Raw genomic sequence first — 23,393 nt, 5'->3', positions numbered from 1 at the left:
GAGGGTGGTGGCTAGGAGGACTATTCACCGCGCCGGGAGATAGCTGCCGCGGTAACGAGAGCTCGGGGTTGTTTGCGTGAGAGTCCGCGCTGCCGCCACCGAGTCTAGACGGCCATGTGACGCGGTCGGGGCCCAGTGGGCGGGGGGGTGGTCCCGCACCACCGCGCCCACCATCATCACCCCCCTCCCTCCCTCCCCTCTCCGCGTGTTGCGTGCGTGCAGTCATAGACCGGCAACACTGCACCCCCCCTCGCCTCACCCTCCACTCCCCCCCCTCCCTCCCCCTCTCACCCACAACCACCCCTGCCTGCATCCCTCCTCCTCGCCACTCCATCGCGGCTCGCTGTCGTGAGCGCTCACTGCACGCGAGACGGAGCGAGCGACACGGGGGGTAGAGAGATCTCTGCCACCACACACGCCACGCATTCACAACACGAGCTCACTTTCTTACGGCGCGCGGAGTCATCGCGGCTCAGTGCTTGTGTCCGACAAACGCACGTGCTGTGGATTCTACCGACCCCGCGGCACAAAACAAGGAAGACCCTCGACGGCACGGGACGAAGAGAGAGGAACGGCGCAGGGAGGCAGCAGGAGGAGGAGGAGACGGGAGAGTGGAGGAGACACGAGGCAGTCGCTTCTGGTAGTGGTTTTGCGCACCGCTAAGGGCTCGCTGCGCTGCTGCTACCACCGCTGCTGGTGCTGGCGGTGGCTGGGGCAGCCGAGGGCAGAAACGGGAGCGAACGAGAGGCGCCGCGGGTGTGCATGCAGCAGCAGCAGCGGCGGCGGCGGCGGCAGCGACGTCTCGGCATCGCCGGGCCTCGCCGCTCGGGGCACGCGGGTCATCCGCCGCATCCTTCATGGTCTGCGCGGGCGCGGCGCCGCGCTGCGCCAATCCCGTAGCCTGCCGCGCCGTATGTTCAGGTCCAGACGCCTGGCTCTGGTGCACAGACTGTGGCGGAGCAGAGCGATGGGCTGTGAGGAAACGGCGGCGGCGGCAGCGGCCGGCAACGACGCTGCCGCTGTTGCCGCCACAGAAGACAATGTCACTGCCGCCAGCAGCAACAACAACAGCATCAACAGTGGCAGCAGCAGCAGTGGGGAGGATGACGGACCTTGCCGAGGCCGCTTCTGCCTATGCCGCTCTCGGGAGCCGCCCAGCGAGATGAAGGCGCTGGCCACGGGCCTCTTGAAGCAGCTGAGCGTGGCGCAGCTCGAGTCGCTGGCGGCCGCGGCCGAGAGTCGCGGCTCGGCCGAATCGGGCTGCGTGCCGCTGCCCAACGGCGACCTGGTGCTGGGGGCGCAGCGCGTCTCCACGCTGCTGTTCGTGTGTCGCCTGCTCCGCTGGCCCGACCTCCGTCACCCTCTTGAACTCAAGAGGCTCTGCTCCTGCGAGTCGTTTGGCCGAGCCGGACATCAGCAGCAGCAGGGTCTGGAGACCTTGTGCTGCAATCCGTTCCATCTCAGCCGTCTCTGCATGCCAGGTATGATTGTCAGCAAGAGGTTGGTGGAGTTAGTGAGGTTTGTGGGGTTGGTGAGGTTGATGATCACGATGAGATCCATGTTGGTGGTGATTTTGGAGTGATGAGATGGAACGCTGTTGCTTTTTTTAACCGGTTGGTGTGGAGCGGTATGAGTAATTGATATTCTTAATTGAATCAGTATTAGAGTGGTTGCGGAGTTAATTGGTTACCTAACTTTACCTTAACCAGCTTTGGAGTGAAAGTATGAATGTTGTGTCCTTTAACCGGATTTGGGGTGACACTTTCTGGAATTGCTCAATTTATGTAACCGGTCTTCAAGTGGGATGAGTGTCGTTTGCTCGGCTAAATGGATTCAACACGGCGTTTTTTATCGGCCCAGCGCCCTCCAGTTTGATTCAGGAGTTTGGGGGGTAGGGCACGGGATATTCCACAAACCTTTAACCAACTTGGAGGACCCTTTTAAAACGAATGTCTTGACGCTTTCCGAGTTAAACAAGTTACAATACTAATTCTACTGTTGTCCCTATTTAGTGAAAGCTTCAGAGAGTCTCATAACATGTTTTTTTACGAGGTTCCTGCTACACGGGGATGTTTGTTGAATTCCTCAACATTTCACGTTTTGCTTCTAATGGGAGAACGACCAGCGAGCCGGCAGAAACTCCGCTACCAGGCGCACGAGTGGCATTAAAGCTCGGCGGTCCGCACAGACGGGGTCACGAACCCACTGGCTCCACTCACCACGAGATCACGTTCCGTCCCGCAGTCGCAGCTGCGGGCTTTGGAGAGTTGTGCGCAAGCCTCTGACACGATCTACCAACCCCTTGCGGCGCTGGGCCACAGGCTCACGTTTTGTTTGCGTTAGGTCGAATTATAAGGACAAGTTAGTTTTCAGTGATTTCCTTACCTACATTTCCCATACTTTGCAATGTCATCTATTTGTATTGTTCGTGGTTTCTAAAAAAAATTAGCCGCCCCTACTGGACACCTATGGGGAAAACAAGAGCTATGTAGCTCATCGGGATTCCTCCAGGATAAAATAAAGATTATGATTTCTATGCCAAAGTGCGAATCGGCGTGTGCATGACGTCGGCACGGGGAGCCATCCATGAGCCGTTGCACGACTCGGAACGAGGTCTCGTTTCAAGCCAGAGAATGAAGGTCACCTGTCGTGAGGAGGGCTGAGTTGGTTGGTGGCGGTGGTTCCGCGTTAATCATTGCGGACAGGTCAACAGGTGACCCTTACGAGCAGGTGAAAGCCCTTTGAAACCACGCGTTACTCCGTCTCAAGAGAGGCACGGGCCCCGGGCGCCTTCCCAGCCTACTCTCTACTTGTGTGTGCACAATACAGTATATGCATACTGTAGTGTGTGGTGCAGTATACATGTACCGGTTCTAAATATAGAGGTCTGAAGCTCGTGCAGGCTGATTAAGCCACAGCGGGGTGTTTGTTGTGGGCAGAGTGTGTGTGTGTGCGCGTGTCTTTGTGTGTGTGCGTCTTTGTCTTGGTATGGGGATCGGTAGTGGAGCGAAGAGCGAGCACTGCGATACGAAGCCGGCAGACCGAGTTCGCGTCCCGCTCACGGCCAACACCTGTGGCTAATTTGAACCGGTCCTAAACATCAGCATTGGGGAAACAAAGGTGGCCAGGCATGGTGTTTGCCACACCACCCCTGGTGTGGTTTTTACAGCCTTCATAGGTGCTCGCTAACCGCGCTTGCTCCTACAGTTTTTAAGGCGATATGGGGCGGTTTTTGTATTTGGTCTTGTTTTATGGTGTTGTGGCTAAAATGTGTGTTAGTGTGGATTGATAATTGAGGTGCGTGTTGTGAACACTGCCGCGTGACTGGCAATTGATGTTACGGTGTCTTGTGTTTTGGTAATGTATGTATATGCGTTGTTGTGAACACTGCCGCGTGACTGGCAATTGATGTTACGGTGTCTTTTGTTTTGGTAATGTATATATGTATGTATATGCGTTGTTGTGTATTCGTGTACTGCGCTTGCCCCAAACGTCTGTTAATTCTATACCGGAGATCTTTGTGTGTTGTGGCCCGTGGGGGGTGTATAATTGTGTGTTTGATGAGTACGAGGTGTGAACAAAATGTGTTCGAGCAATAGCTGCTCTGCTGACAAATCGGTCACGTGGACTGAATGATGCTGTTTGTCATGAGCATCATCACTTCTGGCTAATCACGGACGACGGTCCGCTCGACCCTCCCCAGCCTCGCCACAGTGCCGGCACGAGCACACACACACATTGCACACACTATCACTCAGAGGAAAATGTAAATAACAGCAGAAAGACAAATGGCACTATTTATAGCAACTCTAGCGGTGCCAGACGAGGCGCGTCTGAGAGAGAGATACCAGTGCCATCACTGATCACTGCACCTCCTCCGACTTAGCATCACATTTGTCATTATTTGGCGTTGTTGCTGCTTTGACAGTGTTGCACAAGCACATCTCACAACTAGCACTCAACACATTCGTCAATAACGCTGTAGCCTTGAAAGGAAAAGTGTAGGCGACGTTTCAGGCAATGGCCCCTCCCCATCCACACACACTGCGATCTCCACTACCACCAACCACCTAGCAACCCACTTCAACAACCAATGTACCTCAACAACCTCTATGCAACCTACTGCTATAAACACCAACCCTCTACAACCACCATCTCACTACGACCATCAACCCACCTCGCACCACCAACAGTAAATGTATTTAGGTATCATGAAGGGCTGATTTCCCGAAACTTCGCCTATTATATTTTTAATTTTAAAGGCAAACACATTTATCGATCGTTCCAAAACGCACTTCCTCCCAGGTCAGCTGGTAAGACTGAAAGAAAGTGGGTGGCACGTGCATATTATTAGCCACAGCCCATAGCTAGACATGTATTGGATTTGGTGTGCCGGGATACGGATATATTGACTGGATCGCCGACATGGGACAGACCCGGCTGACATGAATATCTGAATGTGAGCATTATTTTCGTTCATTACTTGCAGTACATAAAATAAATTCGCGATATTCAATATTGTACAGTGTACTACAGTATAGCGTGTTTGGTTATCGAGCGAACGCCCTTTAATGTGACCGCGCTTTCCCGACCGTCTTTGTCTCCCCATGCCCAACAACGCTCGGTGACCCATCGTTATTCCTCGTCGAGTCGATCGAGGGTAGGGGGGGGAAACTTACGCAGGGCCAGTCTCGAACAGCGCAGTCTGCGTTGCACTGCCAGGACTATGGCACGTGGGAATGGTGAGGTTGGTGGGGTTGTTGAGATTTGGTGAGGTTGGTGAGGTTGTTGAGATTTGGTGAGGTTGTTGAGATTGGTGGGGTTGGTGAGATTTGTGGGGCTGTTGAGATTTGGTGGACCGGGGTAAGGGTTGCCAAGCTGCGTGTGTCAAATTTGACATGCGTTTACACAGCGGTCGGCTGTTTGGTTCGGGTTGAGAGGCCAGTCTCGGTTTAAGAATGAGGGCGAGCTGTTAGGAGCTTGTTCGGGGTTAGGGCTATGGAGTGGCCGGAGGGAGGAGGCGCGTTCCCCGTGGCGCGCCTGCCAGGAGGGTGTTGGCGCATGCGTGGGGGAGGGCACGCGATCAGCACGCCTGGCGCCAGACGGACTCGCCGCTTATCTGTGTCCCCCAAACCACCCCAACCCCACCTACTCCTCCCTCCCCCCACGCCTCCCCCACTCCCCTTCCATCTCTACCCCCCCCCATCTCTCCCTTCTCCGTCTCTCGCCAGCCCTGGGGCAATTATCATGCGAGTCTCCACGCAGAGCACATGTCGCCACTGCCGCCGGCAGGCTTAATAATGAAAGAGTTCCTCCTATTTATTTATGCGTCTCTCCTTACCGTGCCTTTATGTCTGCCCCCCCCCCCCCCGTACACACCCTGCTCTCTCACCACCACCACCACCTACCAACCCACTTACACCACCACGACCCACAACCTACAACCACAAATTCACTATGAACAACCCACCCACCAACCCACTTCACCCACCAACGTACCTCAACAACCACTACAACCACCAACCAAACCCACTTCAACCACCAAACAAACCAACCTCGACCCCGGTCCCTTCCACCACAGACTCGCCGCCACCTCCCTACACCAGATTTCCGCCGGAGTCGCCCAAGCTTCAAGGTGAGGAGATCTCCAGGCGTGGTGCAAACACGGATCGGATCTTAATCTGGCTGCTGCAGTGGTATGGGGTGGGGTGAACGAAAGACGTGTGGATGTATTTGCTGTGCCGCTCGCTATAAACTGTTGAGTGTGCCCCCAGATAGAGCGGCGAGATAAGAGACTCCACGCTGGGGAGCTTTTGTTGCTTTGTTGCTCGGGGCCACGCTATCAAATAATGATGGAAGATAACGACGTGGGCGATGGATTAATCGTAGATTTGACTCTTGACTCCGCCAAGTCAACCAACCAACTACATACCTACTACGACCACCACTGTCCACCAAGCTACCCACGTCAACCACCTCCCCCCACCTAGCTTCATGCGGTAGTAGTAGTAGATGCGTTCTAAGAAAAGGGCGCACAAAACGAAACCGAACGAGGAGACTGCTGCCTGCCAGTAGCACACACAGAACAGCACACGTACAAAGATCCCCCATATAGCCTCAACGGACTTTTGGGGCAAGTGCTGTTAGCGAGCACCTATGAAGGCCGGCACGGCACACGAGGGGGTGGGTGGCCAACACCACGCCCGGCCGCCTTTGTCTCTCCAGTGGCGATATTTACACACCACACAAGGTACTATTTGAGCCTGAGTCGACCTAGGGGAGGCACAAGACCGGTTCAGATAATCGTCACTGCTGTTGGCCGTGAGCGGGAATCGAACTCGGGTCGCCGGGTTCGTAGCGCAGCGCTAACCACTACACTATTGCTCCCCACTACACTACCGGTCCTCTGACACACACTCACACACACGACTCGCACACACAAACAGCACATACACACACACGCATTCTTCAACTGGTTTGGCAACAGTTGTGAGGGCAAAGCTACGAATAAATTTCACTCTGAGCGAAAATAATCTTCACGTGTCTCTTGACAGTAAACCGCAGGATAATCTTCCAAACTGGCAGATAATTCGTGCCCGTGCCATCAAGCACAGGCTACACAGAGTCCCCCACCCTAAATTAAACCGATCAATTGCCGCGTCAAGCGGGCCACTGCTTACCATAAATGCCACGACTGATGGTGGCACGCCTGTGATGTGCGAGGTTAGGAGGCAAAGCGTATTCCAGCTGACGTAGACTCGCAAACCCACAGGATTACGAGGTGGCTTTGGTGGGTTTGCCAGGAGATACATATGGTGTGTGTGTATATGTATATGAACTGGTACTGGGTCTCTTAGATTGACTCGGCCTCAAATGAGTACCTGGTGCCATGCATAAACATTGCCACGAGGGGGACAAAGGTGGCCGGGCGTGGTGTTGGCCACCCACACCCTTGTGTGCCGTGCCGGCATCGATGCTACTTGCTAACAGCACTTGCCCCAACAGTCTGTAAAAGGCTATACGGGATCATCTTTATCCGTATATATACTCTTTATAAATATCCGTACGTTTATGAGGGGCCTTGGCGGCGCCCCTAACGCAATGGTTTTTGTGCCGCCACCCTCTCGCAGTTGGCGGTGGCGCTCCCTTCCCCACCGTGGAGACGTCCAGCACCGAGTTCCACTGGATGCCCGGCCTGCGTGGTGAGTGTCCCCTCCGATCGCTCGCTTTGTCTGTTGATCGCTCTGTCCGTTCGCCGGGCCCACGCACTGCATTGCGTGTATGGAGCGGGGACATGCACGTGTGTAGAGCAGGGACGCGCGTGTGTGGAGCAGGGATACGTGTGTGCGTGTGCACGAATGATATATTTTTGTAGGGAAACTGACGTAATGTTTTGAACCAAACATGTTTCTGATGGCTCGCTGAACATTGGGGGTGTCAGGGTTTCACCACCACTTGGGCCTCAGCCTTGATCCCACACACTTGTCCGTTTAGGGTTGCTTGCCCTCGCAACTCAAGCACTGGTGTTGTAACGGTTTTCTGAAAGTGGCAGTGATCCCTGGGAAGAGATTATCAGAACTGTCCCTACTCTGCCTCCGTCTATCTCTTGATTATTCCGATCAGTGTTGGTTTCAATCGGGTGCTCAAGGGTGAGGTTTTCCAGCTCTTATTATCATTAAAGCATTGATCAGAAGCAGGCTTCCGGAACCTGGCGCCATACGAACTGCCCATACGGCCCTCTTGAAACTTGCCAGGATGTGTACTGCCACCCACCAGCTGGATGTGAGCCGTGGTTCGTCTCCGCATCGGTTCGCGTTTGGCCTTGGGCCCTTGCCCCTTTGAGCCTGCTCAAAGTCAATGTGACGGCGCTCGTCCGGGCTCGTATTCGGCTCGAGCGCCGCGGAGGAAACCTCCACCAATCGTGCGGGGGAGCGGGGGCCGATGCGGCGCCCTGCCACGCTTCCCTCTGCCACGGCAATCGTTGGCACTCCCCCCGCCACCACAATGGACAGCTGTCGAGATTATACACGGCGCTCCGTGATTGCACTCAGAGGTACGGGGAGAGCTAGTGAGCGAGCGAGCAGGGGCGGGGGAGAGCGAGTGGCTCCGGCCCCCGATCGTTTTGGCAGATGGCACCCCCGCACGGCACCGTGCCCAACCCCCCCACCGCACTTGTAAAGCTCCCTTGCACGCTCACTGGGGCCACCGGCAGGGAGAGGGTTCCAGCGGATACGGGGGCTCTGAGCGGCGACGGTCACAGGAACTCGGGTTCTGCTGAGAAACGTCGCCAGCGAGAAGAGCAGTTGTTGCAGGTGCCTCCTTGTGCGTGCGCATGGTCGTGCGCATGCGTGTTCGTGCCTCCTCGCTAATGCTGCCACCACTCCCGGGCTTAATTTGTGACTGAAAATAAACAATGGGGATCCCCGACACTCGGGTCAAAGCAATTGTGGCGGAAGAACGGCAGAACGTTGGCATGGTGCTGCGAGGTGGGGAGGACGGCGGCTCGGGGTGGGTTGCGCGGAGGGGTAACGGAGGAACTGAGGAGGCTGGGGGGGGCACTGGCATGGGGGGATTGAGGGAGCAGGAAAAGAAGGGCACCAGTCCCCTTCCGATAACCCCATCATTCTCTGGTCCTCATTGTGAGGCCTCTCTTGCCCACTCTCTCCCACTCAAGTCCTCTCCACTCAAAAGGGATGAGGTCACCGCGCGCTCCAGACACCAATAACCCTCGTGGTGAGGCGCCCCGGGCCTCTCTCTCTGCGGCCTCGAGTGCTTGCCGGTGTTTGCATGGTGGCGGGCGCGGGGATGGACGGAGAGGGGGGAGGGGGCTGTTTTCAGACTCTCCGCCTGGGTTGCTGGGTGCACGGACATTTTAACCTTATGGCGGGACCCGGGGGTCCTGAATAAACGGAAGTCAAAATTGTAATTAATTTATTTATTTTTGACGACTCCGTCCCACCGCGCACATAAATGCCACGACCCACCTGGCGTGGATCATTCTGTTGTCATGTCATGTCCAAGCGCAGCGAGGACGAATGCGCAGAATAAACAAAACTTTGTTTAGCGCATCGTGTAGAGCTCCTCGTGAGGAATAGATTGCCATATCGTTCGCCTTCAACAGACATAAAATGACGTCGCAACACAGTTTATGCAAGAGCCGGGGGCTTATGAGACCCCGGGGACCCGCCATAAGGTTCATTTTTCTGCCCTCTTTTTCTGGCTCGGGTGGCAGCTCAGGGAGGGCACGTTAATTTGCGAGGCACCAGTCACCAACCCTTGGGCTGACGAGAAGTCAACATGCATGTTTTGAACCTCTTTCACACCGTACGTAATCAACCGGCCTAATGTATATATGTTGAACTTCTTTTGCACAGGATGTAGCCTCCGATTTTTGCCTGCACATATGGAATCGATGTCACGCGTTTACAGTGTTTGGCTGTGATACATTTCCACGTGATGCTAATCCACTTCGTTGAGCTATAATTTGTGATGGCCAAGTCGCTTCTGGAAAAAGAGCGATATAGCTTAGTGGGGCCTTACCTGGTTAAATAATGAAATAAAGAGAGGTGGCGACCGCGGGATCCTCCTCTGCCTGGCCGGGCCGTCTGAATATCTGTGAAACCGCTGGACACCTTTAAAAAAAAAGAGTTTCACAGCTCATCGGATTTCTCCAGGATAAATAAAGTTTCTGATTGTGAGCGCGACGGCAGCTCCACTCGGGCCGTTGGCTGTCGTGCGAGTGGCGCCCTCGGCGTGCCTTGACAAGATCGCTGTTTGTTCGGCGGCTGGAGCCCCCCCCCCCCCCCCGCGACAAACGTGCGCCACCGCCGTTTCACTCCCAACAAAGGCGGCGGGGTTGGTTGTGTTGCGGCTTTCCATTAATAATTTATTTATCCCTTGACATTTTATTTACACAGGCATCGGGTTTCACTTTTGCGGCGCTGTGCAGCTGTCCCCCCCCCCCCCCTTATTCACAAGCGCCCCGTGCTGCGTTTCATGCACTAGTGCTCTCTCACTCTCCCCTGGACCCCGCCCGCGCGCCCTAAGCCACACTGACGATGTACGTATGTTGAACTTCTTTCGCACCGTACGTAACCAACCACACAAATCGTAGGTGCAGGGGAAGGATAGATAACAAACTAAACAGAAAAAGCAGTTCTAAAAAAATGAGTTCGTCAATCTAGATGATTTAAAAGTGGAATAGCTCCAGCGGCTTCCGAATATCGGAAGAACGTTCCAGACGGCTGCAGAAGCGCATCTGAATGCACGTGATGCAGTGACCGTCGTTGTTCAATGATGCTGCATTTAGTTGTTTTTACACGAGGCCAGGTTCTACAATAAACCAAAAAAATACTTTACCAGGTAAGGCCCACTGAGCAATATTGATCTTTTTCAGAAGCGACCCGGCTACCTAAATGATAGCTTAAAGAAGTGGCTTATCACGTGGAAATTTACAGCAGTAGCCAAATACTCTAAACGTACGTTGATTCTAAATGTGGAGGGAAAAACCGGGCGACCCGGAGAAAAATCCACACGACCACGGAGAGAGAGGCATATACGGGTGTCAGGGTTGAGATCGAACCTATGACCTCTTGCATATCAGGCGAGGTAGGTAAAATCTCACCATCACGGTGCTACAGTAGCTGGGACCGTGGAGGTTCAGGTGTTGACTGCGTGGGAGATCCGCAGGAGGTGGCAGAGAGCAGGACGCGATGGCACGGTGTGGCGGCATCACCAGCATTGGCCGTGATGCCCCCGTGGTCCTGATTATTGGCAAGGCGTCGCCATTGCTGCGTGCTTGCTAGTTGGTTCGCTGGGACAACCACAGTTGTCATTGCATGGTGGTTACATTGACGAGACCACGAATGGCACCACGAGTTGGATGTGGCGTGTTGACGTGAAAACGCCACTCCGGCGCATTTTTACAAGAGACATCTCGAATTACACTATGTGACAAAAAAGACTGCAGCAATCCCGTTAGCAACAATCTCGCGACTCCTCTCTGTCCTCTCTCTACGTTGAGCGAGAAGAAGGAAGTGTTTCTCAGGGTGGACTCCATGTCTCCTCCGTGCTCCCTCAATTCTCTTGGGATGAGAATTGTGGCTGCATGGACACCGAACTCGTTTCTCCATCTTTAATGGCCATGTGACAGATGGGCGGATGGACAGACGGGTGTCCCTTATTCTTGATGAGTGAAGCTTTCATTTTCGACCGATTTTTTGCCGAGGGCTTTGCCCGACGTCTTCCATCACCAACAGCGATCCGCCCAGCCACGATGCGTTCCCACCAGATTTGCGCTGGTGAGATGTAACTCCCTCGCCTGGTATGCAGGTCGTCGGTTCAATTGTGACCCCGACACCTGTATATTTGGAGTTTTCATGTTCTCTCTCCCCATGGTAGTGTGGACTTTTCTCCACACTACCATGGGGAATCTGGCCCGATGGGTTTTTCACATTCTGCTGCCATCCCATTTCTTTATCTGATGTGGTTTTATTGTTATTGTTTTATTTCATATATTTATTGTTTTTTCTAATGATCCACCCCTCTGCGCCCTCGGCCGTGTCGTTGTAGCGCGCTGGCGGCCCCACAGTGGCCGTGAATGAAGTGATAAACGGCTTGGGAGCGACTTCCTTTCACGACAACGCAGGGGCCATGGCCACGCGTTGCACCGCTCGGCGCTATTGTTTATCTGCCCCCCCTCTCTTACCCCCCCTACCTCCCACCCCCCAAATCCCCTCCTCTCACACTAGGATACCACAGAAGTGGGTTATCTGGGTCGTAATTATGATTGTCTCTTAAACGGGCCAAGAACAATGACGCATTGTAAGCATTTCTATTTACTGGGGAGTGTTTTGTTTGATATTTTAATTAGCCCCTCCCCTTTTTATATTTATTTTTATTCAGGTCCCGCGTTTCAGGATGAAACTCGGGGTGGGGTTTTTAATTCCGAGCGTCCGCATGCCGCTGCCGTGTTCGTAGACTTATGACTCCGAGAGCCCGGGGTTTTAGGATGTTTAGAAATAAACCCTTCCTTAAGTTGGCCTGGCACTTGGCCGCTCGCCCGGGGACTGAGAGGGTGGGGGCACACCCGTCGTCGCCCCCCCTGTCCCCCCTTCTCTTCCTCCTCTAGTTCTATATTTTTTTCGCGGTGATCTGAGGGTTGTTGTCTCGAGTTACAGGCTGCCACCACGACAGAGCCCATTTCCCCTTGCGTGTAACATTAACGCACCCCCCCTCTCCCGCCCACCCCCCCAAAAAATAATTAGAAGCCTCTCTCTGGATTTTCTCACATAAACGTCGGGGACTCTTTATTTTTACTCGCTGTTTTTGTGATTCACCCCCACCCCCATCGTGTTGTTCTGAAGTGCGTCAGTTGCAAGCGAAATCAGATCAGGGCATGGCAGCCACCCTTCCACTTGCCCTCCTTGGCAATGTCAGGGTCAGCTTGTTTAGACTGCTGGCCAACTTCCAGCTAGTTTGGAACTGCCTCCCTCCCTGCCTGCCTGCCCGCGTGCTCTCCCCACTGTTGGCGATTCAAAGGATACCGCCGGGAGGGCATGGCACAACTAATCGTGTCCCCACTGTGGGTTTTTTGGCTCGACTCCACCGCCCATACATGCGCGACGGCGACGGCGGTGGCGGCGGCTCAAGTTGCAAGTGGCCGCGTGCCCACTGATGAGAACCGCCGAGCCGTGCCGCAAATGGGCGCTGAGGAGAGCCGTGGTGAGCGCTGATGCCAAGTGCCGAGCGGCCTGCCGCTCGCTCCGTCATCCGTGCGGAGCCACGGCTGTCAGACCCAGACCAACAGTTTGCCCTTCCCAGTAACAACCAAAAAAAACCCAACCCCGAGCACCGCTCCGACCGCTTCGTTCTCATTAATGTTGTGGGATCGCAAGTCTCAAGTATGTGACTGCCTGAGCCAAGTGTACAGACGAACTCCAAAGGGTTCCGTCTCTGGCAAAGCATGAAAATATTTTATTTGCTACCGAGCCCGTTATGGTTTACTTTCTCCACTAGTGCAGTTTACATACCTGAGCGGAAAATTTCCGTCTGTGCCCCGTGTTTTCCCCTCTCTCTTTCTCCTGCACCCGTGGATAATCCCACACGTTGGACACAGGGCGCCCATTGTGGGGTCCCGTGTTTTGAATTCAGGAGCCCAAGGATGGGTTTACCCAAAGGAAGTAATGGCTTTTATTCCCCCCCCCACCTAAACGTCCCATTATTTTCCAACGATAAAAGGCACGGGAGCTCCCGATTGGGGAGAGAGCACCATTTATTTTTTAAGACGAAACGAAACCGTGAATCGTTATGCGAGCAGTCACCGCGGGAGAGAGTTCGCGACGGGCGGCGGCCCAGTTCAAACGGTGGAATCGCCCGCCCCGGCAATTTGAGACATTCGCTCGGACTCGCGTGCGGCGAAAAACCCCCTTGCACAAACTCAACTCAAACCGGGCGTCGTCATTTTGCGGTGGGGAGAAGGGGGTTTGGGGGGGGCGGAATCCAGTTGAACTCGCCGCCGTGTCTTTGTGAAGTCGAGCGGTTATCACAAGGAAATACCAAAGAATTACGGCAAGAATTCGAGAGCCCGTGCCGGGAGGGGGAGGTGGGAGTAGAGGTCATGTGACCTCCTGCCCCGGCACGCTAGGGTGCTTGGGTGTGGAGGCGCTGGTGGGAGGATGGTGGTGGGTGCGGCGGGGGAGGAGTGGGTTGCGGGGGGGTGCAGTGTGGGGGGGAAGTTGAGGTTTTGTTTTGGCGCTAGCTTTTGGAGGCGCTGGTTTGTAGCCAAGACATTCATCTGGAACTGGCGAGTGCCACATTCCGGTAGCGTTGGCCGTTGACTTGGTGCTGCCAGGGCCGTGACAGCACCAGGCCAGCCGCTGAGCCACAAGGACGAGTCCAGCACCAGTGGAGTTGACGTTTAATTGCAGAGGACTCGTCTTGCGATACGTGCGGTGTTGTCAACATAGCATTGTACTACCTCTAGATTGTAATTTTTTGTTTTACTTGTTGGAGGTCTGATGTCGTGTGAATATGTAGTTTACCAGGATAGCCTCAATGAGTGTCAAGATGCTTTTCATGAGCATCCTGCTTGGGATTTTGGCCGAGCATCTAGAATATAGTGTTGTCGACATTCTGCGTTTTGTCTCTGTAAACCCCTTAGCAGTTAACGATCCCGCTTCGCTGACATTTTATTACTGGGCGACTAAGTGGAGTAGGTCGGAGCAGTGAGAAGTAAAATTTGGTGGCCACTGTTGCGGCACGGTGTTTAAACGTTCGCCGAAGAAACCTACGCGGGGTGCCGTCATGGTCAGAGGTCTCACGCAGATCGGGCGATATGCCCGCGACGATCCGCGGTGTCCCCCCCGGCGCCAGTTCCCCCCTCCCCCGAGAGTGCCGGTGCCACACCGTGCCGCCGTCTCGGTTCCAGACGCTGGCCGCTCGCTCGGCCGCCCCCGTGCCAGCGAGCTGCGGGAGTGGCGGCACCCCGGGGTTGATCGGCCGGGGCGGCCGGTCTGTTTTTATTGCACAGTCAATTTGGAACAGAGCTGCGTGAAAGCTGAACGGCGGGTTGAAGAGTACCAGACATTGTCATCTTCAGCTTCCCCAACCCCCCACGCCTCCAAACTCCCCGGGCCCAACCTCCTGAAACCCCTCATCTGCCACTCCGCCAACTACCCCAACCCATCTCCCCCACCCCAACACCCAACACAGCCCCACACCACCCCGGCCATCTGCCAACAAATCAAATATTTGACGTGATCCAATGGGACAGCGAGTCGAGGTGCGGTGACGGTGCCGGCGGCGGCGAGCTGCGATTGTTTGTGAGCGAGGCGGCCTCCGCACTCTTCAATCGTGAAAAGCTTTATTTGGGCCCTGTGATTTCACTAACCGCGGCCTTCGTACGGAGCTCTCGTCCGCCCTTGTCCACGAACAGAAACCGCAGCTGTCAACTCCGGAGGTTTCCTCTTCTAAGCGCCGTGGATTCCGAATTTTTGTCCGTAGGGGGGGCGGGGGGGTTTCTTGGAAAAGATGTCGAGCGCACACGGTCCATGGCGTGGCTGCAACGTATCGATTAATGGGACCCCGGATCTGCCTTTAGGTCATCCACTCCCCTTGTTGGCGAATGCTCGCCATCGCCACACTTAGCATAATAGGTTGGTGGATATATGTGGCACAGCGCGGTTGATGTGGGCCCTGGTTCAATTAACATAATGGGACCTCCACCCTGCCACCTCGTCCTAATTTCCACCTCTTCATAGCTCGCCACCTGGGCGCCTGTGGCCCATGATGCCCCAGTGCAGTTGCACCGCCTGCACACTCGATAGCTACGCCGCTACATCGTTATGCAGAACGAGCGGTCGCCAAGGTGGGAATGGCACCCTCGGTCTTGAGTGACGCTCGTCTGGTTACAGATGAAGGGCGTGCGTGCGTGAATCGTGTCGGGACATGCTGTTCCCTTGCGGTGGGATTATGGCCATAAACGATCGTCTTGATGCAGATAACTCAGCCGCAGCGGCTCTTGAAGCGGCCGCCACTACCGCCGTTGTTTTCGCTGACGTTCGGGCAACGTTGTGAACGCAGACTGAGGTTTGCCCCTCCCCACCACCTACTCCCAACAACCCCCCACCCCAACCACCACCACTCTAACCACTTTGCCATCTTCAAAGCACAAGAAAAGTCTGGGCCTATGCCAGATTGTCTGCCCTGATTGAGGCTGAGGCTTTAGGGCATCCGACTCGCGGCCTCTGCGGTCTCATAATAATAATAAATAAATAAAACCCCTCGTTCGTAACATGCGCATCTGAGGATTGGCGCAAGCGACAACGCCGACACGGCAGGGGGTCACGACTATTGTGGGCCAGCGCTGCCATCGTTGGCATTGGCACCGGCTTGTCGTGGGGCGCTCCGTTGGCTGCCCCTGCGGTCCGTGAGTCCCGGAGGAAACGTGCTGACCGTGTGCTTGTTGTCGTTGTTGTTGTTGCTGTAACCCATGAGCCTAGTTTCTATTAAGAGAAGCGCAGCTTTGGCAGCAGAGAGCGAACAAAAGGAATTGCCACATCCGTCACTGACACCACCTCTGCAACACAGACGCGTGTAAATAGGCTGACGTTTCAGGCAATGAGCCCTTTAATGCAGCGAAGAAAGAGGGGGTGATTGACCGTGGGGCAACTGTGAACGGTGCAGTTTCTTTCTCCTCTGATTTGGCCAAAGGGTGACTATCTAGGGTGTCGGGACGTTTCTCTCATTGTTGGTGTTAAAAATGCAGTTTTGTTTTTTAGTGTAAATTTGGACCGTACTGGCATTTGGTGTTGGGTGGGAGCGTGGGCATTTCGTCTCGGTGGACATTCCAAGCCACGTTGAGGCTGAACGCCGGAGTCGTCCATTTGCCGAGGCGACCCCTCAGAGTTGTTGCGATGGACTTTTGAGTTGGTGGGGGATGGTTAGAGAGAAAGAGCGAGGAGGCAGCGTAACGGTGATTCTGAAAGACGGCGTCGAGGTAGCCTCGGAAAAGAGAGCGCATCGTGATGGGAGAGTGACAGGGAGATGTGGCGAGATGTTAACTCCCTCGCCCGGTAGAAGGAGGTTATGGGTTCGATCCCGACCCTGATGCCTGTATATTTGGATGTTCTCCACACGTGGTCGTGTGGATTTTCGGGTCCTCCGGTTTTTCCCTCCACATAAAGACTCATCATCACGCGTTTCAAGTAGTTTAGCTACTGCTATAAATTTACACGTGATAAGCCACTTCGTTGAGCTATCATTTGTGGCCAGGTCGCCTCTCAAAGAGCCATGTAGCTCAGTGGGCCTCACCTGGTAAAATCAGTTTAGTTGAGCTTAGATGTTGGCACAAGCTGACCCAGGACTGATGAGGGTGATAATCACGATCATGATGATAATTATAATAATAGTGGTGATGTTGTGGTAATTATGGTGGTAATTTTGAGGGGGGGCGGTGGGGGTGCAGCGAGTAAACTGGGGGCTGCCTCTCCCCACGTGCCCCGTTTGCAGACGGCCACTTAAGAGGCGATTACGGGGGCCATTACCGCCACAGCTACTTCCAGCAACGGCAACAACAGCAACAAAAATATGGAATGCTTCTCGGAACATTTTTGTCGACCTAATAGCAGGCAGGCAGGCACACGGGCAGGCAGGGGAGGCTTGCTGAGAGTTATTAGACTGTACTCTATTATGTAAATGTCCCCAGGAGCTGCCATTAAGTGTTCTCCGCGCCTCAGGGCCTCAGCCTGACCTTTATTAAAGATGCAGTGCCCGGCGCGTAGCCTGCAGCACCGGCGTCTTCGTGAGCGTCGTCGTGAGCGTCGCCATGTGAGATCGCCGGTTCAATTCCATCTCCCGGCGCGGCAGTTGAAACAATGGCGGGGCGGGGGGCAAGTTTCCTAAATCCCCAGCCACCCCCCTCCGTCACCCCAGCGGTATAAATCGTTACACCATGCTCAGTCGATCGCTAGGTCACTAACGTGCGGTGGGATAAAGTGCGGCCATTTCCACCTCTTGCTGAGGCTTCTTGGCCAGCGTGGAGGAGTAGGCCAAATACCCTCGGAGTCAGAGGCTCCCGCGTGGATGACCGTCAAACTGGAACGTTTGTCGCGGGCCCACCATGCGTGCAGCAAGTCGTCTGGCGTTCTGCGACAGTGGAGTCGTGGAACCTGCAGCGGTTCCGCGGAACGCTCGGCGTGGCATTGTGGGCCGCAGGTTTGGGGCCACGGCCCGCCCCAGAAGGTTTCTCGAGAGCCCCATTGGGTCAGAGGCCCTTCTGCCAGCGATGCCGTGAACGAGCAACTGCAGGGTTGCACCTCCACTTTTTCACGGTCCCCACGCGAGCTTTAGCATTTTTTGTCACGATCTTTATCGTCAGCAGCAGCTATTGTCTATCCACTGCTGGATGAAGACCTTTTCGATCCCCCACCATGCTGCCATCATCCCTCACTGTCAAGTGCTGCTACCATCCATCTCAAATCCTCCCATCTCATGATCCACACGGCAAAGGGGATACTCATCCAGCAGTGGATAGCGGCTGCAGATGTACGCGATGTTGCGCTGCGTGTGCGCAGGGCATGGCATGGCTCTGAAAAGCTTCAGGATTCCCCCTCCTCTCCTTCTCATCCTACTTTACCCTCCCAGCCCCCACCAGTTTCAGGGCCCTCGCCTCCCCTCCCTCTGCTTGTCGCCACCGCCCCACCCCACCCCCCACCCTCAACACAGCCCTCTGAGTGCAGACACGAAGGCGGCAGGGGGGTGGGTGGGTGGGTTGATGAGAGGGTGGTTGGATGAAGAGGGAGGGTGGGTGGATGAGAGGGTAGATGGCTGGATGAGTGGGTGGGTGGATGAGAGAGTGGGTGGGTTGATGAGAGGCCCGGTGGGCGGGTGAGACGGAGGGCGCACAGCTTGGCGACGCCGCCTGCCACTCGAGCGATAGAACGAGGCCCCGGAGCCGGTACTCGAACCCAAGTGGCCACCACAGCGAGCGTCCTCACAAAGGCGGCAGTGAGGCCCTGAGCACCGTGGCTTCCGAGCCGAGCGGGGAGAGAGAGAGATGATTGAAAGCGACGGTAGGAGGGGGAGCGGCGGAGAGAGGGGCGGGGAGGGCAGGGTGAGAGCTGTTCAGCTCCGGTGCTGCTCCCTACTCGTGCTGCCCCACCCTTTAAACCGCGGCGATGATTAAAGGGCGAGTTGGGCCCGCTGGAGGTGGTTATTATGGGCAGAGCCGACGCGGAGCCAGACTCTCAAAAGTCGCTCGCGGAGGATTTACACCCCCGCGGGGGCGTGCGCTGAGGTGTTTAGCCGGGCAGCACGAACAAGGACCGCGTCGCCGAGCGAGAGAGAGCGATCGTCGCGTTCGATGTCACCGCCACCGCCGTCGTGTGCGGCGGTTACTCAAGTCGCGCGGAATGCGGGCCGCACTCTCCGTTCGCCGTTTTTCTTCGGGAGTCGGCGGGGGCCCTTGAAGGGCGTTGTTTAACGAGCCCGCGGCGGGCGGAATGGCAGCCACCGCTGCTCTCTCCCAGAATCCATTCCTGCCTTCCTGCGAGCTCGTAAATTGCCGGGAGTAAATGGTTCGGTCTGGTCGAGTGAGTTAATGATGTATGATGCCTGGAATGAAGGGTGGGGGGGTTAGGCGATGGTATAGTTCACTCTGAGGGGTGGTGGTGGGGGGTGGGGACGACCGCCTCCGCTCTTCATGAGAAACTTCGTTGCGCTCCAGTCGGGGGCAAGTGGCATCTCAACCAGACGGCCCCGGATGGCCCTGAGCCGGCCCCTGAACCGGCCCCTGAATGGCCCTCAGGGTAGGCTGAGTAGACGGGCAGGGCGGCGTGCAAAGACCCCAACACAAACAAACACTGGGCCATTTGCCAAACAAACAAATCCCACCCAAATACAAAAACAAGGCCCACCTGGTGTGTGCAGGCACAACTGTGTCGGGTCTGACCCCAGCATCCTGACTGCTGGCGCGCTCACTCGCTCGCTCCTCACTCGCTCGCTCCTCACTCGCTCGCTCCTCACTCGCACGCTCCTCACGAGTGAAAACCTTTACGCTGCACCGCTCACCGCATGTGGCTTCACACGCATGTGTAGCATCTTGTGATTGGCATGGGCGCTGATGCAAGGAATTAAATTCCTGCCCCCCACCCCCCCCCCCAACTGTTTCAAAATCTCCCCCCGTCCCCCCACCATCTCCGTAGCCCGGTGCCCCGAGTCCCTCTGGTCCTGTGGGCCCCAATGGCACATAGCCATGCCCACTGAGTGGCATCCTCCTCCTGGTCTGCCGGGGTGACTGGGGGGGGGGGTGGTGGGGGTCAGCCGCGAAGCATCGCGTCTGCTTCGTGTATTGGCGACGGGAGAAAAAAATAACCCAGTCGCGAGAATTGCATATAACGTCGTTAGGATGGTTCGCGACCTTGCGAGGGGAGACGGAGAGGAGATGGCTCGCTCGCTTGCACAACTGACTAGGTGGTGGGCGGGGGGATGCAGGAGGAGGGGAATTAATCATTCATCAGGACGACCTTAATTGACATAATGGTTCTGGCCAGTGCCATGGAAAGTCGAGTCTGCGCGGTCTCTTCCTGCCCCGATTCATATCGGCCATGGGACGGAGCGAGCCGCATCAGAGAGCCTCCTCGCATTGCTTAGGTGGCAGACCTGTGACTGAGGAATTGGTGCTGAAATGTGTCGACGAAATACGCTAACAACCGGACTGTGTGGTGGGGTTCAGGTCAGGGATGGATTCGTCACAGCAAGTGCTCTCGCTTTCTAGACATCATCCAGGTTTACTCCTTAACAATGGGGGGTGCAGCTTCGATACCAACGTGGCAGCTTGAGCCAGCAGTGCAGGTGGCGCTTGGTGGGCAATGGCTGGTGGCTCAGCGTATGTTTGTGTGAAATTCCACATTCCCAACGCGCTGCGAGATGGCCAGGATGGCAACATAGCGAGCGGGTTTGTGAACCTGCCTCTGTGGATCTCCCTGAACGTTCTTATTTTGTAATGCGTGGCAGGGAAACAGAAAACTGGTCGAAGCTTTCCTGAGGGTGAAGCCCTGTGGATGCATACTGTCTTAGTTGTGGGGGTTTCTTGACTATATTTCACCACTTGGAAAGTCGGGGTTGGGGGTAGGGGGTGTGGAGGCAGGACCCGTTAAGATATTGCTCGCCGCTGATGTGATCAGCAATCGAATTCTCAAGCCACCAGGTTCATAGCGCATGGTGAGCTGACCACGATGGTAATTCGCGGTCCCCTAAATTAAAACCGTGGTGTAACAACCACAACAACGCTACAGCCCGTTTGCTCTGGAGTGGATCCTGCGACAACATTCGCACGGTCCAAATTTGAAACGTCACCCCGCAAAAAATTGCTCAATTTGGAATTTGCACGGCGATCATCGTCCACCTACTCTGAAAAAAACTTGACAGGCTCCTCCTGAAAATAGAGTCACGAGACTCGGTGACGCGTTCCAGGGTAAACAATGGGAAACAAAATTATATAAAAAATGGCGTTGTTGTTACACGCTTGACGATGAAGACCGTGTCGCCATCCCAGCAATAACGGTGGCGCTCGTTTCTCTCCGTGCCCCCCCCCCCCTCTCTCTCTGGACAGGCACATTCCTGCCCCCTGACGTGCACAAGAGCAAGCCATGGTGCACGCTCGCCTACTGGGAGCACAAGACGCGCGCGGGGCCGCTGTTCCACGCCTATGAGCAGGCCGTGTCTGTCTTCTACGAGCTACCTCAAAGCGGCGATGGCGCCACCGCCTGCACTGCCGCCGCCTCCACCGCCGCCACGCGGGGCCTCTGCCTCAAACAGCTGCCCGTCACCAACGGTGGCAGCCAGACGGTGCGGCGCACGCGGGCCCGCGTTGGCTCAGGCCTTCTGCTGAGCCGCGAGCCCGACGGCGTCTGGGCCTACAATCGTGGCGAGCAACCGGCCTTCGTGCACTCGCCCACGCTCGACGCGCCAGGATGCTCAGCTCCCGGCGGGGGTGGCGGGCGCGCCCAGGCGCTGTGCCGCGTTCCGTCGGGCCACTCGGTGAAGGTGTTCGACTTTGAGCATGCACGGCACCTACACAAGCTGTCGCGCGTTGATGACGGCGGTGCCGGCGACCGCCCGCGAGACATCTACAGCATCCGCATCAGCTTCGGCAAGGGCTGGGGACGCGACTACTCACGCCAATGTGTGCTGGACTGCCCCTGCTGGCTGGAGGTCTTCTTCTACAGATAGCTGGCCGCCCGGCGCCGGTGGGAAAACCGGACTGGCGTCACCTGCAGCGTGAGCGGCGGTCGGGGGCCGAGTCGTTGCCGTGCCGGTGAAAGAGGGTGGTGCCCAGGATGTTTCATGAACCTTTTGAGGGAACCGTCGGATGCGCGACACGGAGCTCGGCCACAAATGTGGCCGAGCCCGATCCAGGATTTGCCCGAGCGCTTGCGCTGTCGAATCGGGCGCGTCACGAAAACCACGCCGAGAGGATTTACAGCTCGGACCTCGGAGGAGCTGCGCTTGGACCAAAGCCACAATAGACGCTGACGATGCACAAACTCTTATGGCGCATCACGCGGCGAGGGCGGAGGGGGAACCCGTTGGGATTCGCTCTGCCCGTCCGCCCGTGCGCGCCCCGTCACGCGAAGCCTCCAAATGACACCGCCGTCGTGTGGCCGGTGTTTTTCCTCCAAATTGCAAATTCCAGGGTCCAAGGCGCAGGTGCACTTGCGTGGCTGCAGCTCGCAGAAACTTACAAAAACAAAGCGAAAAAAACAACAACAACAGCGCTGGGGACTTGCCTAATGTGTACTTGCCGTTGCATCAAGAAAGGTTTTTGTTTGTTTCACAGAACGCTTTCCCGACAGCCCGTTGCCAGTATTTAGTGTCCGGCGGGGGGGGGGGGCAGTGGGGGGGGGGGGTGTCCTTTGCCGGCGTTCCCATCACTGCCCTCATCGCTACTGTGACGTCACCGCGCCTGACTTGCTCCTCATACCGCAAAGGCCGCTAGCGCTTTATACCGACGGCGACGGAGGCGACAATAATAATTATTAATAATACTATTTAACAATAATAATGATAATGTAAATTAAAATAATATAATACAGTCATAGCTGTGATGGTAACAATACTGTAATAATTATAATATATATATTTTTAAAACCTTTTTCTTGAGGTTACTTGTGGCTGTCTGCAAGTAAAGCCTCTGCTTCTAGGCCCCGTCGCCACATTTTCTCTCCCCCTGCCTCCTGCCCCGACAACTGCCTCCAGAGTGGATCACTATTTTAGTAAGCGTCGTGACATATTATCGGTATATATATTGTGATACCTGTAAATACGTGAGGCGTTTGTATTTGTACAGTGTAATTATTTATGTACAGTGCAATGTGTTGTGACGAAACGTATTGTAAAATGCACTTTGTGGAGACTTTAAAGAAAAGAGAGGAGGGAAAAAAAGACCGAGTTTGATTAAAACTTCTGCAACGTTTTGAAACGCGGCCTGCGTCCCTCACTCCTCGTTAGCGTTTGTGTCGCGCGCCGTTTGGTGGCGCGCTATCGCCCCCCCACCCCGCCGCCTCCCCCCACATCGGGGCACCCGAGAAGTACAGCGGTGCGTGTGGATGCAGCGCGACCCCAGGCTCGAGCGGTGGCAGCTTGACACGCGACATCCGAGGTAGGGCGCAGCCCTGGAAAGGAAACTGTTTCTCATTTGGCACGTGGAGTTGGGGGGGAACGCCCCCTCGCCCCCATTTCAGGGTTTGTGGGTGAAATCGGCGGCGGACACGGGGCAGGGAGCGCTGAGCACGGCACCGATCGCATAAGCACGGGGAGTTTCATTCCACACCTCTGATTAGCACGGTTGGCTACGTACGGTGCGAAAGAACTTCCACATAAACACGAATATA

The 23,393-nt window shown here is 55.6% G+C and overlaps 1 protein-coding gene across 2 annotated transcripts; it reads left to right on the top strand.

The window, feature by feature from the left end:
• The first annotated feature begins 294 nt into the window (after nt 1-294).
• On the top strand, nt 295-22,967 carry LOC133354142 (mothers against decapentaplegic homolog 6-like). Of its 2 annotated transcripts, XM_061570746.1 has the most exons (4): nt 295-1,481; nt 5,582-5,635; nt 7,131-7,202; nt 21,113-22,967. In XM_061570746.1, the coding sequence occupies exons 1-4, from the start codon at nt 914-916 to the stop codon at nt 21,730-21,732; spliced, it is 1,314 nt and encodes a 437-aa protein (XP_061426730.1). In that variant the 5' UTR covers nt 295-913; the 3' UTR covers nt 21,733-22,967. The 2 variants fall into 2 exon arrangements, with proteins under 2 accessions (XP_061426730.1, XP_061426731.1); XM_061570747.1 differs by lacking the exon at nt 7,131-7,202.
• Nucleotides 22,968-23,393: the final 426 nt, after the last annotated feature.

This window comes from Lethenteron reissneri, chromosome 46 (assembly GCF_015708825.2).
Source record: "Lethenteron reissneri isolate LAM-NWPU_2019-01 chromosome 46, ASM1570882v1, whole genome shotgun sequence".
Classification (NCBI taxonomy): domain Eukaryota; kingdom Metazoa; phylum Chordata; class Hyperoartia; order Petromyzontiformes; family Petromyzontidae; genus Lethenteron; species Lethenteron reissneri.
Note: the sequence above shows the minus strand (reverse complement) of the source record. Positions and strands in the feature narration are given on the sequence as shown.